The sequence below is a fragment of the Panthera pardus genome, unplaced genomic scaffold, assembly GCF_024362965.1.
Source record: "Panthera pardus isolate Hobbes unplaced genomic scaffold, ASM2436296v1 HiC_scaffold_7, whole genome shotgun sequence".
In the NCBI taxonomy this organism is placed as follows: Eukaryota; Metazoa; Chordata; class Mammalia; order Carnivora; family Felidae; genus Panthera; species Panthera pardus.
Window position 1 is genome coordinate 57022498 of NW_026527002.1, and position 14102 is coordinate 57036599.

General features: G+C 31.8%; 1 protein-coding gene across 6 annotated transcripts in view; it reads right to left on the reverse strand.

The window, feature by feature from the left end:
- CSMD3 (CUB and Sushi multiple domains 3) overlaps window positions 1-14102 on the reverse strand; it is a 1247213-nt gene that overhangs the window by 708427 nt on the left and 524684 nt on the right. For 3 of the 6 annotated variants that reach the window (XM_019467838.2, XM_019467837.2, XM_019467835.2), the window contains 2 exons: window positions 11592-11669; window positions 3595-3682 (listed from right to left, as the gene is read on the reverse strand). In XM_019467838.2, the coding sequence (XP_019323383.1) occupies window positions 3595-3682; window positions 11592-11669 (166 nt within the window). The remainder of the gene's footprint in view (window positions 1-3594; window positions 3683-11591; window positions 11670-14102) is intronic. The other 3 variants (XM_053896606.1, XM_019467839.2, XM_019467836.2) reach the window with 1 other exon arrangement.

Genomic DNA, 14102 nt, shown 5'->3' on the forward strand with positions numbered 1-14102 from the left:
TTTATTTTCCTGGAATAGCTTGTCCTCAATGTGAGTCTTCCTTACTTGTAGTCTAGATGCATAAAATTCTGGTATCAATGAGAGTAGAACCTTCTTAAAATGGGTGCATTCCCACCCTGACACTTTTACTCTCTCTTACAGATGCTTTGTTTTTGTTTTGTTCTGTTTTTTATGATTTCACAACATTTTTTTCTAAATTTGTGATGACAACTGCATGTGCCATTTAATTGCTTATTGCCTTTTCTGCCATTAAATTCTAGGAACTATGGAGGGCATCTACTATGTCTGCTTTTGTGTGTTTTATTTGTTCCTAGTACAAGACCAGACCTATAATAAGCAAATAACATACATAGATAATGAATATATAAATGTTCACTGGACTTCTTTTTCTCTATGTATCACATTCTAATCATCCTGCAAGACCAAACTCAATGTTAACTTCTTATGACCCTTATCTCCTAGCCTCCAAAAATGTCATACCTCCTCTGTGTGTCCTTGACACTTTACACATTCTTTTTTTTTTTAATTTAAATCCAAGTTAGTTAACATATAGTATAATAATGATTCCAGGAATAGAATTTAGTGATTCATCAGTAACATATAACACCTAGTGCTCATCCCAACAAGTGCCCTCTTTAATGCCCATCACCCATTTAGCCCATCCTACCACCCAACACCCCACCAGCCACCCTCAGTTTGTTCTCTGTATTTAAGAGTCTCTTATGTTTTGTTTCCCTCTCTGTTTTTTTTTAATCTTACTTTTGCTTCATTTCCCCTATCTTCGTCTACCATGTTTCTTAAATTCCACGTGAGTGAAATCATATATTTGTCTTTCTCTGACTATTTCATTTAGTGTAATACCCTCTAGTTCCAGCCACCACACATTCTTAAATTATAATGATTATACTATATTTTAGTCTGACTGTGGGCCTCTTGATGCCTAACATCTATCATGGTGCTTAAAATATGATTACAGAGTAATCTTATAACTGTAATCCTCTACACTTGAAGGTAATTTAAATCACTATATTAGTCTATTTCCAATAAAACCAGAAATTTTTGCAAAAAGTGGGACCAAGTAAATATTCATATTAATAATTATTCTCCAAATCATAATAGTCACTAGCATTAATTGAATACTTATTCTTTTAAAAACTTTTAATGTTTGTTTATTTTTGAGAGAGAGACACACACACAGAGTGTGAGCAGCATGGGGCAGAGAAAGAGAGACACACACAATCCAAAGCAGGCTCCAGGCTCTGAGCTGTCAGCACAGAGCCCTACGCGGGTCTCGAACTCAACAAACTGAGATCATTACCTGAGCCAAAGTCGGCCACTTAACTGACTGAGCCACCCAGTCGCCCCTGAATACTTATTTTTCTAAATGTTTGTTTATTTATTTTGAGAGAGAGAGAAAGAGCACGCAGGGGAGGGGCAGAGAGAGGAGGAGAAAGAGAATCCCAAGCAGGCTCCACACTCAGAGTAGAGTCGTACAAGGGTCTCCAACTCAAGACTGTGAGATCATGACGTAAGCCTAAAACAAGAGTCAGACACAAACAACTCAGCTACCCAAGTGCCCCAATTGAATACTTATTTTGTCTCAAGCTGCATAATTACTACATGCATAAATCCTCTCATGTAATTTCCTCAACCAATGAAATAAGTACTATTCTCATTTTTAGATTTTTGGAAATAAGCTCTTAGAGAACACAAGTAGTTTATGGCAAGAATGGAATTCAAATGAAGTTAGTTTGACTTCAAAGCCTAAAGTAATATATGGACTAAATGGTCAGACTCTGGAATCAGGAAATAATAAGTTCAAATTTCAGTTCCACAAATTATCTGCTGTGTAAACAGGGCTTTAGTTTTCTCATTTGTAAAGTGGGGATAAAATAATAAATACCATATAAGATTTTATAATAAATAAAGAAGACATGTAAAAACAGAAAGTTGCTTACCATTTTGTAGTCTATAAAATATCACTTTTAATTATTGAGGCTGAGAAATTCAGTTGATTTTTAATAAAATCAATTTATTAAGATTAGAGTTTGACTAGATCTCAGATCTTTTAAATTTATCTCATGTTTTTCTTCAAACATTATCATTTATATTAATTATGGGGCTGAGTAAATTAAGTTCTGTATTTCTTTTAGAAAATTACAATTGTATTAATGTGAAATCATATATTATCTTTTCTTCTACATGTATAGCAAAATGTAATTTTAAGTCATCTTGAAAGATCCACAGGGACAAAATTTCCACAAATCTCTATTCTAAGAATGATCTCCCCCACAACCTCCTGCAGGGATATTCTTTAGAGTATCATTTGTCCTTTATACAAATAATATACAGAAGTGTGTGTGGTAGGTATAATTATGGTCATTACCAATATTTTTTTACTAAATATAATTTATTGTCAAATCAGCTAACATACAGTATATACAGTGTAGTCTTGTATATACTGAGTATACTGTATATACTGTATGTTAGCTGATTTGACAATAAATTATTTTGGGGAGTAGATTCCCATGTTTCATCACTTACATACAACACCCAGGGCTCAACCCAACAAATGCCCTCCTCAATGCCCGTTACCCATTCTTTTCACCCCCCAAGCCCCCTCAACTCTACGTTTGTTCTAAGTTTCTTACGGTTTGCCTCCCTCTATGTTTGAAACTATTTTTTTCTCCTTCCTTTCCCCCATATGTCTCATGGATATTTTGTAAAAATAAGTATTTGTGAATGTTAGTTAAATTATCATTTAATGTTTTACAGGATTTTTAGTATCTTTTATTTATAAAATGCTACAATCAGAGGACTACTAAAATTTCAAGATTTTTAAAAAATATTATTTGATAGTTATGCAAATTAATGTCTACCACAGTATACTACTTTCATTCTCTTGGTTGTTAGTAACTTAATTTTGAATTAGTAAAATAAATACTAATTTTAAGACGGAGATAAAACATATTCATTTATGTATACTTCTGAAAAATACTTATGTTTATAGAATATTTGCAGGAAGATTTCATAGACAGTACCTCATTTTTTTTTAATGTTTATTTTTGAGAAAGAAGTAGAAAGAGTGTGCTACAGTGGGGAGGAAAACAGAGAGAGAAGAGGACAGAGGACCCAGAGTGGTCTCTGCACTGACAGCAGCGAGCCCATTGTGAGGCTTGAACTCACAAACCACGACAGCCTGGCAATACCTCATCTGCAACTCACCAGTATATGTGGTAAGTTCAATTTACATGTTACAGAACAGGAAACTCAGGCAGACAGAATTCAATGACTTACTCAAGATCAGACAGCCATTAAGCAGAATTTGAATTCTAACTCATGTCTTTCAAATCCAAAGCCCATGATTGTTCACTTACTACATGACAAGAAATTAACTGTTTAACTCCAGGAAAGTACCCTAATAAAGTTGGTGTGTAATTAGACACTTTAAAGTAATGGAATATTAATAGTAACAAATAAGATCCAGCTACCATTGTTTTCAATCACCCAGTCTTCAACTCCATAGTATTATTCTTTAATTTTAAATTAAACAAACTTCAACAAAATAATGAAATAAATAACATAAAATATTACCTAAAATCTGATCCAACTCTCTTCCCATTTTCTGGTTCTCCTGGATCTGGGCATAAATTGGAAGCTGTTTTGATACCTCCCTCATTTACTGTAACAACAGAAGAAAACAAAAGAATCAAAACACTTATGAATAGAAAATCAAGAAAAATGTTAATTGAAAAATTTACATAAAACATATTCTTATTTTTTAAATATCACTGTAGTTTAAATATATAAAGGTGAAATATAAATTTATAACCTAGTAATAAAGACAAAGCATTTTTTCTCTTAGTGGACCTATAAGTTTTATGTTCAACTTCAATGGCATACTATTCTGAATAGTAACACATTAATAGTTAACACTTTATTTTTAATTACTATCAAATTGTGAAGTCTCTGGGAATTCATTCCCAGGGTGTTAGTGCCAGAGTTTCCACTAATTATTGGCAGCAAAGAAGTCACTAACACTTATAATTGTGTCATTTGGGTACCTACTATTTTTAAGTTGCAATAGGAAAATAAGACCCTATGGGAAAAGTTGAAGATTATTAGCACTTCTTATCTGATATATACCAAAGCAGTGTGTCCTGCCAATGTTAAAGTAAAACTGTGGTTCTAATTACCAGGCATGTCCCTAAATTATGACATACTGCTGAAAACCAAATAATGGCTTTACCCTCTAGCCATTTACATGATTATGTTTCACTAGCCATCATACACATTCTCAGCACTTTATCCAGAACACTCAATTATTGAAAGATTTCTTAATATTTTCAATGAGTGTGATCACAAGGGGTAACCAAATCCCCAAGACAGATATTTTAATGCAAACGAGTTTTAAACCTGATAGTTTTGAAATATGCGAGTGATATTGTTTCATAAATTCAATCTTGTAATGAACTAGAGAATAACTGCTACTTTGTTCTTTATCAACTTCTCTGCATTTTGAGGAAAGAATAGGACCTGAGTGGAGATTCCACAGAAAAGAAAAAAAAAAAAAGCAAAATTTTACAATGGTTCTCGACCTACACTGTGGATCCAAACCACTTGTGGACATTTCTTTAGGGATGAAGATGCTTATTTCTACCTTTAGATATTCTAACACAATTACTCTAGGGTAGGACCCTGGGCATCAGTTTTTTCCCTGGTTTGGTTTTCAGTAATCCTTAAGGTGATTCTAATGTAAAGTCAATGTTGAGACCTACTGGTCTCCGGCATAATTTAGTTCAGATTGATCAATATGTTCAAACTGATTTATCAGATAACAAGATAACTATCAGGTAATGTCCCAACAGTCATAGCTCTGGTAAAATTGTCATATTCTCAATTAGATAGGAAATTTTCCATTTGTGTCTTTCATTCTGTAAAAATCACTTTCCTAAATATCCCCAGCCAATATCCTTATTGACAACTTTATTACATATTCACTGATCCCTGCAAAATATGTGATAGTTTTACTTTTTTTGGTCTGCTTACTTGCTATTTCATTCCCTTTTATCTCTTTTTTTTTTTTTTATCATTCCCTTATTTTTGATCACTCTCTTACTTTAGACGACTCTCTTACTTTCTAGTGGACAAATTCAAAGGCATTGACCATGGTTCTCTATATTTTATATTTCACTCATGGCTTGGAAAAATTACCTCTTTGCTAATGAGTTCCAATACATGGTTTCATCATTTTTTCCCCAAGCTCATTCTTCCTCCTTCAATGATCTCCTAAGTGACTCCACCGAAATATCCAGTGTTACCTCTTGTGCATGCTCAGATCCAATCTAATCACTGATGCTTTTGTACATTCCATTATAATTCACCTCCAATCCACCTTGAGTACTAGAGGAGGACTAAACTTCCTCAAACACAGTTTTTATTAATGTTCTAATCTCCTATGATTTGAGATTTCTACTATATCAGTTTTATTTCCCACTAGTCACCAAGATGCTTCCATAACTCAATCCAAAGGTTTCTAAATCATTCTGCAATTTTACTAGTTAGCCATGTTCACCCCATGCTTTATTTATATTTTCTCCAAGTCTCCATGTTTTTCCTTTCTTCCTCCTTAGCTATCAAAATTATATCTAGTTTTTAGACTCAGCCCAAGTCCCACTTTTTGCAAAATACAATCCTTAATTTTTCCAGATTATTCTAGTCCTTCAAATTATATAACATCGGAAATTTTATGTTTAGTTTTTAAATGATTTATCGTGTTATAGATTAGTAGTTTCCCATTCCTTAGTCATACATACAAAGAGATTATATACTTGATAAAGATAAGGGGAAAACAATTATTTTAAATACACCCAAAATGCCTAGATAGGTGTTAATAACCTCTGAGTAAATATGCCCTAGTAGTTTAATTAACAACAATATCTGGTGTATTGTTTTCAATGAATCAAGTATTTTCTATTGGAAGCACTCTCTTATCTTAAAATAGCTTTTGAAAAGGTTGGGGTTTATGTTATTTAAATGTGGCTTTTTGACATGGAATAGATATAAAGAAAGGAATGGCATGAACTGGGCTTACCTACTTTATTACAATCCAATGTATAACACAGATTACAAGTTAATTTAGAAGTGATCTATGAATACATTATTAGAAAATAAAATTTTTTTTAATTCATTTTTTCCATTTCATCATTACCTCAAAATATAAGCCTGTGTTAATATACATTTAAATAGTAGCTAATGCTTAACAGGGTACTATGTCAGGAACTATTCTACATCATTCATCAACTCATTTAATATTCACAACAATCTAAAGGGTAGTTACTATTATTACACACTTCCTACAGGTGAGGAAACTATGGCAGGGAGAGGTTAAAAATGTTTCCAAAGTCATATCTGTTAGTTAGTGCCTTAATCTAGGTTTAAACTTTGGCATATTCATTCAAAAACTTCTATTGTTAAACCCGAAGCCCTCCATCCTGTCCAGAAATCTCACTAAGGCAAAATGGCATCACTAATTAAATTCAATCCTCTTTACCAAATGTTTTATCTTAAGATGCAGTGCATATACATACTTTTTTACCATTTCACTTAATTAATTCATGTATTTATTTATTTATTTATTTATTCAGTTTATTTGGAAGTATCCTTTAAACCAGTTTTTGATTATCTGCAATAGGGGAAAGACTTTCCAATTTAAAATGTAAAGATAACGGGAGAGCTTCTGCATGATACGTGTATTTAATACTCTTTAAAACATTTAAACTAAAAAATAAAGAACAAAGTGTATAACATCTTATTTCTCTGAAGTATAGCTATTTCATAATTGCCCACAGTTAGTTATACCAAGACATTCAAATGTAGTAGTTTTTATTCAAAAGTTGCTTTTTCTACACAATGCTATTTAAGCAATTGGACAGATCTATCCTGTTTACTTCTGTAAATGTGAGCAGTAATTCACAGAATGGTAAAAACAGGAGTGCTCTTTAAGAGTTTAAGTATGGGGCACCTGGGTGGCTCAGTCGGTTGACCGTCCATCTCTCGATTTCAGCTCAGGTCATGATCTCACGGTTCTTGGGACTGAGCCCCGTGTCAGGCTCTGCACTGATAGCACTAAGCCTGCTTAGGATTCTCTCTCCCTCTCTCTGTGCCCCTTCCCTGCTCGCACTCTTTCTCTCACTCTCTCTCAAATATAAATAAATAAACATTTTAAAATAGTTTAATTACATGGACAGGGTGTTGCCTCTTGAAAAGAGTATCGCTATAGGGAGTATTCTTTTTTCTCTGAACTTTAAGAATATTTATTATACCTATTATTATTATTATTATTAATGCAACATGAGTTCTTTCTCACACACAAAAGTGGATAAAAGAGGAGAGGGCAAGTTTTACAGATTAAAAAAAAAAACAAATGGATTTGTAATTTCTTATAATACTGAAGTTATGGGTTTACAGGTTTATATGGGTTTATAAATAGGCTACAGTAGTCTTAATTAATTTACCACAATATTCCATGTTTGAACTTAAAAACATAAACTTAGCCAACATAAAATTATAATAGCCAGCATGTCACGAAATATTCTACATCTTTTACATGTATCAACTCATTTACTCTTCCCTACAATCTTTAGGGTAATTTTTTATAAGCAATTTATTTCTGAGATTCTGATTTTATATCACACAGAATTTATTCCAAAAATAAAAACAAATAGATTCTATATAGAAGTTACCTCTATGTCCCCTCACACAGCTGGTTACATTGCCACTTTTCTTAGACTCTTTTTTTTATATTAGATTTTAAAATTTTATTCCACCTTGTAAAATACAGCATTTTAGATCTTGTTCTGAAATCAACGATCATGGACGTTGACAGAATGTTAGTTTATACTACTATATAACCTACAAAGAGTTGACTCTTAACTCATTTAGCTTCCCAATAAAATGTTGGATCCTTGCCAGCTGAGACTATATTTTATTCACTCTTTTACCTTCTTAGTATAGCATGGTGCTACCTTGGAGAAATAGCTCACACAGAATTGTAGAATGAATAAATAACATGAAATGAATGATAGTATGGATTTGAAGATAAAATAAAATAATTATACATTTTGAGAAGCTTAGAGTCTTTTCATAATTCCATCTTAATACTTTAGAAGAACTAGTAGAAAAGTTAGTAACACTACTAGTTCATTAAGTTAAACATTTTAAAATACAAAAACATGTCTTTACCTTTAAAATTAAAAAAAAAATCAATTTGTTTTCCATTTGCTGACAAACCTACCCTTTTGGGTGAAAAAACAAGGGAAACAACAAGGGATGGATAGAGGTTTTGGAGTTTGGATATTAATTTGGAATAAGAATCTAAGTTAGCATTCAAACACCCAAATGCTCCCCATGAAAACTACTGCCGTTTTCTGAATCTGTTATTAATTTGTTTCTTAGTTAAATTTTAAAGGCACTACTGTGGGAAGACGTGCTTTGGCAATGTGTATAGATCAGTCCTCCTCGCTTATGCTCACTTCTGGCAGTTCCAGTAATAGAATGGACTGTTTAAAAAAAAAAAAAAAAAAAAAACAACACACATACACACAAGCTTTTTTGTTATTTTTTTTTCATTTGAAAGGCTTATAGGAGATAAAAATTGTCTCCTTTAAAAATTATTTGGCCCATGGGGTGTCTGGGTGGCTCAGTCAGTTAGGTGTCTGACTTCGGCTCAGGTCATGATCTCACAGCTCATGAGTTCGAGCCCTGCGTCGGGTTCTGTGCTGACAGCTCAGAGCCTGAAGCCTGCTTCGGAGTCTGTGTTTCCCTCTCTCTCTTCCCCTCCCCTCCCCTCTCAAAAAAAATATTAAAAAAAAAAAAAAGATGAAACTGATATGCTCCCTTCCCTGAGGTGTTGCTCTTCCAGAGAAGACAGGCAGAGTGACAGATAATTTCAATACTTATATGAATACCTGCTTCTCATTCTGTGTCTCCCTCTCTCTCTGCTCCTCCCCTGCTTGCGCTCTGCCTTTCTCTGTCTCTCAAAAATGAATAAATGTAAAAAAATTTTTTTTTAATTATTTGGCCCTGTGTTGAATAAATGATATCAGAGAGATGAAGACCCAAATGCTTACTTGTTAACCACTAAATAATAATGACAAAAATTAAAACAATACAATCCTTTTCTATAAACAACCATAGAGAATGTAGTTTTGATATTAGTTAGGAGTTATTTGAAAAAAATGCACTGAAATGAAATGTCATATAATGCTGATGTATTATTTTGTGACTATAGGAAATTGGCAATACATAATTTGTTTTTATTTAATTGTGATTTAAAAAAATGTAAAAAAATCACAATATTTTTTATCTTTTACACAAAATGTAATAGATAAATGCAAATTATGCTTTAAAATTATGAAAGAAATTAACATTTATTGATTCACAATTAACTTTTTTTTTCCTCATTAACTTTTCTTCCCCCAATTTTAAAACCAATATTCTTTAAATAAAATATTTTTAAAAGAATTAGGTTTTTTCTCTGGGGTACCTTTGTGGTGCAGCTGGCCGGGCATCTGACTGGATTTCGGTTCAGGCCATGATCTCATGGTCTGTGGATTGGAGCCCCGTGTCAGACTCCACACTGACAGCACAGAGTCTGCTTTGAATTCTCTCACCTTCCTTCTCTCTTCCCCTACCCTGTCTGAATTTCCCAGGACATCTGAAAGCTCAGAGTATGCAGCACATAACATTTGTATAGCCAAAAGAAAGAAAGGGTGAACCAGCAGAATTTATAATTCTACTTAGAATTCCAAAACAAATATACTGGCCAAAACATTAGAAAAAAGGTAGTAAACCTACTGTTTAAGTCTGCAAAGACTTAACTTTTATTTCATATTGACATGATGAAATTTGGTAGGTCAGAATATTCATCTAATAACTTCTTTCCATGTATATGTCCTATTGTAGGAAAAATGCCTTTCCAAAATGTTTTTAACAATTAATATATGAAAAATTACTCTAACACTATTTATTTCCCTGAAATGGGTAGATATGTTTTTAACCCCCAAAAATAGAATAAGAAATTATAATTATATAGCTAAATACTTTGTAATGAATTATTTAGTGCTTTGTAAAATGTAATCTAATTTGATCAATGATTTCCTACTTACATCTGCTATTTTTGGCTTAGTATTCTCAAATCTAACAAAATGTAAAATCACATTTTAAAATTATTACACTTTAAAGTGTTTGATCACATACAGGCTCTGAGTTTTTTTGATAATTGATGTAATTGCTCAAATTCTGTCATTAACCGTTATACATACAAGTCACTAAACATGAAGATAAAATCCTTTTCTGAAATAACCATAATGAATAATCATTGTTAAAGAAATAGCTATAAACTCATTTCATCAGATTAATTGGAACTGAATAAAATAATAATGCTAAAATATATTCCTGTTAAAATATAACATATGCTATTTTAATAATCTTATTAACTATCAATGTATCATTAGAGAAGTCAGATGTGTCATGAATGGTTTCTTTCAAAATTATATATGTGTGTGTGTGTGTGTGTATACACACACACACACACACACACACACATATATATATATATATATATATATATATATATATGCACGATAAGGTAGAAAATTTTTTCAAACTGCTATTGATTTATAATACAAATCCAAAAAAAAATTTTTGTTTATAGTAATATATATGATTGCCCTAATTCAGTGATTCTTAATTTGAGATTCAAGGATGAACTTCAGATGATCTATAAATCCATGAATTTTTTTTAAGTTTATTTTTATTTATTTTGAGAGAGTGATAGAGAAGCAAGTTGGGGAGGGGCAGAAAGAGAGGAAGAAGGAATCCCAAGCAGTCTCTGCACCCTCCACACAGAGCCTGATGTGGGGCTAGAGCTCGCTAACTGTGAGATCATGACCTGAGCTGAAGTCAAAAGCCCAACTCTTAAGTGACTGAGCCACCTAGCCACCCCTAAATCTCTGAATGTTAAGCAAAATTGTGTATAAGGCAACACATAAATAAGTGTATTTCAGGCCACCTTGTTATTTTCAAGAGAAAGCAAAAGTTAATTCTATAGTCAACTAATTAATTTACAAAAGAGTTGACTTAAAGGGTGTGGATAACTTAATTTAAACTGAGAATATATTTTTCTCTTAAATGAAAAATTACCATTAAAAGAAATTTTTTCCCTAGAAAAATAATTACGTCAAACAAAAATCCTTATAAGAAATCACCAATTTAAAAACTTTCACTATTTTTTTTTTTAATCTCACATCCTAGAATTACAAAACTAGAATGCTATCAACATACTAGCTCAAAGAATTTTTTTACGTCTGAAACAGCGTCAGCTTGGGAGCTCCCCACATCAATCCATTAACTCAATACACATTTAAATACAAGAAAATATTGAATAATAATCATGCATGTTATATAGGTATTAATGCAAGTTAATTTGGTAAATACACAAACATTTTAAAAGAACACACACAAACAACACAGACACCACAAACTTCACTCTTGCACTAGAGAAAGTAACAAAAAAGGAGTACACTCACAGATAGAAAACTTGTTGCTGTTGTCTTTCCCTGGAAACAATTTAAATCCTCTAGATTTAAAATCTATGGCCTTTTTCACTAGTTAAGAAAACAAACAAAAACATGTATCAGGATATACAATTTTAAAATAAAATTCAAGTTAACAAATTTTGTTAGCATTGAATTATCCAAGTTAAAGAAACTGCTTTCTTAAGCCTGACATAGGGTACCCAGAAGAAAATAAAAAAAAATAAAAAAAAAAGAAAATACAGCAATATAATCACTGAGTAGTAAAATACCAAGCAGTACAGAAAGAGTTTAAGTGTTCTGTAGGGAAAATCCTGGATATATGGGTAGATAGGTTTTTAAATACTATGCAAGTTTTTATAGGAGAGCAAAATACTACCAGTTTATTATAACTTCAATCCATCAAATTGTATGGAAAAATTAAACTAGGAAAATAAAAATACTGAGATATTATAAAAGTTTGAAAGATTTAATGAACTTGGTTCTTAAACTAATATAGTTTTTAGGTAATTTAGCTTAAGTGGAATATTAGGATACATTTAAGAAAATGGTATAATTGAAAAAACTTAAAATATATTATAGTATTTCTGCCAATAACCATTTTCTTTCATAATCATTGCCTTAACATTATGATTGATGCCCATCCACAATCTATAAAATTTATAAACGTGAACTACCTCTATTTGGAGTTCATCTGAAATATTGCTATTGTTTTTGATATTATGATATTGAAAGCCAATATCATAGGAGGCTGGTATATTTCCTGTGTTTTGTACTAAAATAGACATGACTAGATTTACTTAAAAGATAAATTCAATCAAGTAACTGATATATTTTAAAAATATTTTTTCAAGTATTTTGAATGAAGGAAAAGAAGTATTAGTCTTTTAAGAATAAATTACTAGATTCACTACAGTTTCTATGTACTTTTTAAGTCATAAACAATGACACCAAGTGAAATAAAGGAAATCTATTTAATTGAAACCCCACCCATGAAAAAAAAGTTACGCAACCTGATCTAATATTTAAATATCAATTCTTTTTAAAAAAACAGCATGAATAAGAATGCAAGGTATATATTTAACTTCTTCAATTATAATTTAGAAATTTTTACATATTGCTTTTTATAAGATTTATAGGCTAGGGATTATTACATCAGGCAACTAGGTTTTGTTCATGCCATGAATTGAAAAGAAGGAAAACTGACTTTTGTTAGATGGTTTAAAACAACCATTTCACAAAATCTTATCTGCTATTTTACCCACTTAGTTCAAATCATGAGTATTTTATTGGTTTTTAAACATTTTAAGGTGATTTATTTCCTCAAAATTAGAAAGGTAGAGATAGGGTCTGATGAGTTACTGGAATATATAGTTATGGACTATCTATACACACTGTTATAAAAAATAAGGAAATGACCAGTAAAGCAAGATTTGAGACCTGATTCTTAGCAAATTATTAGTTGTATGATTTTGGACAAGAATCTTTTTACCTCAGTCTCTTCTCTTACAATAAGAAGCTAGGGGTAGATGACAGCTCAGCCATTTGACAGTTCTGAGATTCTTATCAGACAAAAGAAATAACCACCTCTGTCTCTCAAATCGTGCTTCTGTTATAATTCTCTTCTACATCTCCATCCCCATGGTGAGCCAGAGGTTAATTCTACTGGAGTATTCAACTGCTCTAAATTTAGCTCTCCCACTTGTGAATTTTCCTGCTTTCTTAAAATTCTTCTTAATAAAATGGGCATTTTGTGTTTTGAGGCATATTTCTGGATAATCCCAATCCAAACACGAATTGTAAGTAGGAATTCTAACTCTACCTTCCTCTGCACTGTAACATTTGACTTCAACAACTGCAGGTGAGTCTGAAGTTCATGAGAATTTTCACACAAAATCTGGAATTCTTTGAGAAATAAAGATAAATAAATGAAACAATTGTAAACCCAGAGGCGAAAATTGAAGACAGTTCAGAGGATGAAAAAAGATCACTTCTATAACGTGTAACTGGGACTGAAGAACTTTGAAAACTACAGTGGTAGAGTGTGTGTGTGTGTGTGTGTGTGTGTGTGTGTGTGTGTGTGTGTGTGTGAAGGTTTATGAGGGGTGCTTAAGGTGATTATTCGGTTGGGTGAAGTCAGGAACAATGTGTATCTAAGAAAGCATCACCTCAGACCAAGGAGTTCTAGTTTTCTGGTTCTAAAGGGACCTAGCTTTATTACTATTTTTTTTTAAAAAAACTCATTTTTCATTTTAAATTGAAGAAAACAGTCCATCTTTTTAAAACATATTACAATGTAATACAGATGCAGAAGATGGAAGGCCAGGAGAATATCTGTTTTAGAAGAAAAAAAGAATGGAAAATAACAGAAAATTTAAACCCACCAAAAAAATTTAAAGTTAAGCAGCAAACACATACTTTGTTTTTTTTTTTATGATTTCAAGAATATAATATATATATCACTTTATAAATAAACTGAAAGGACAAATATTTCAAGTACCAACT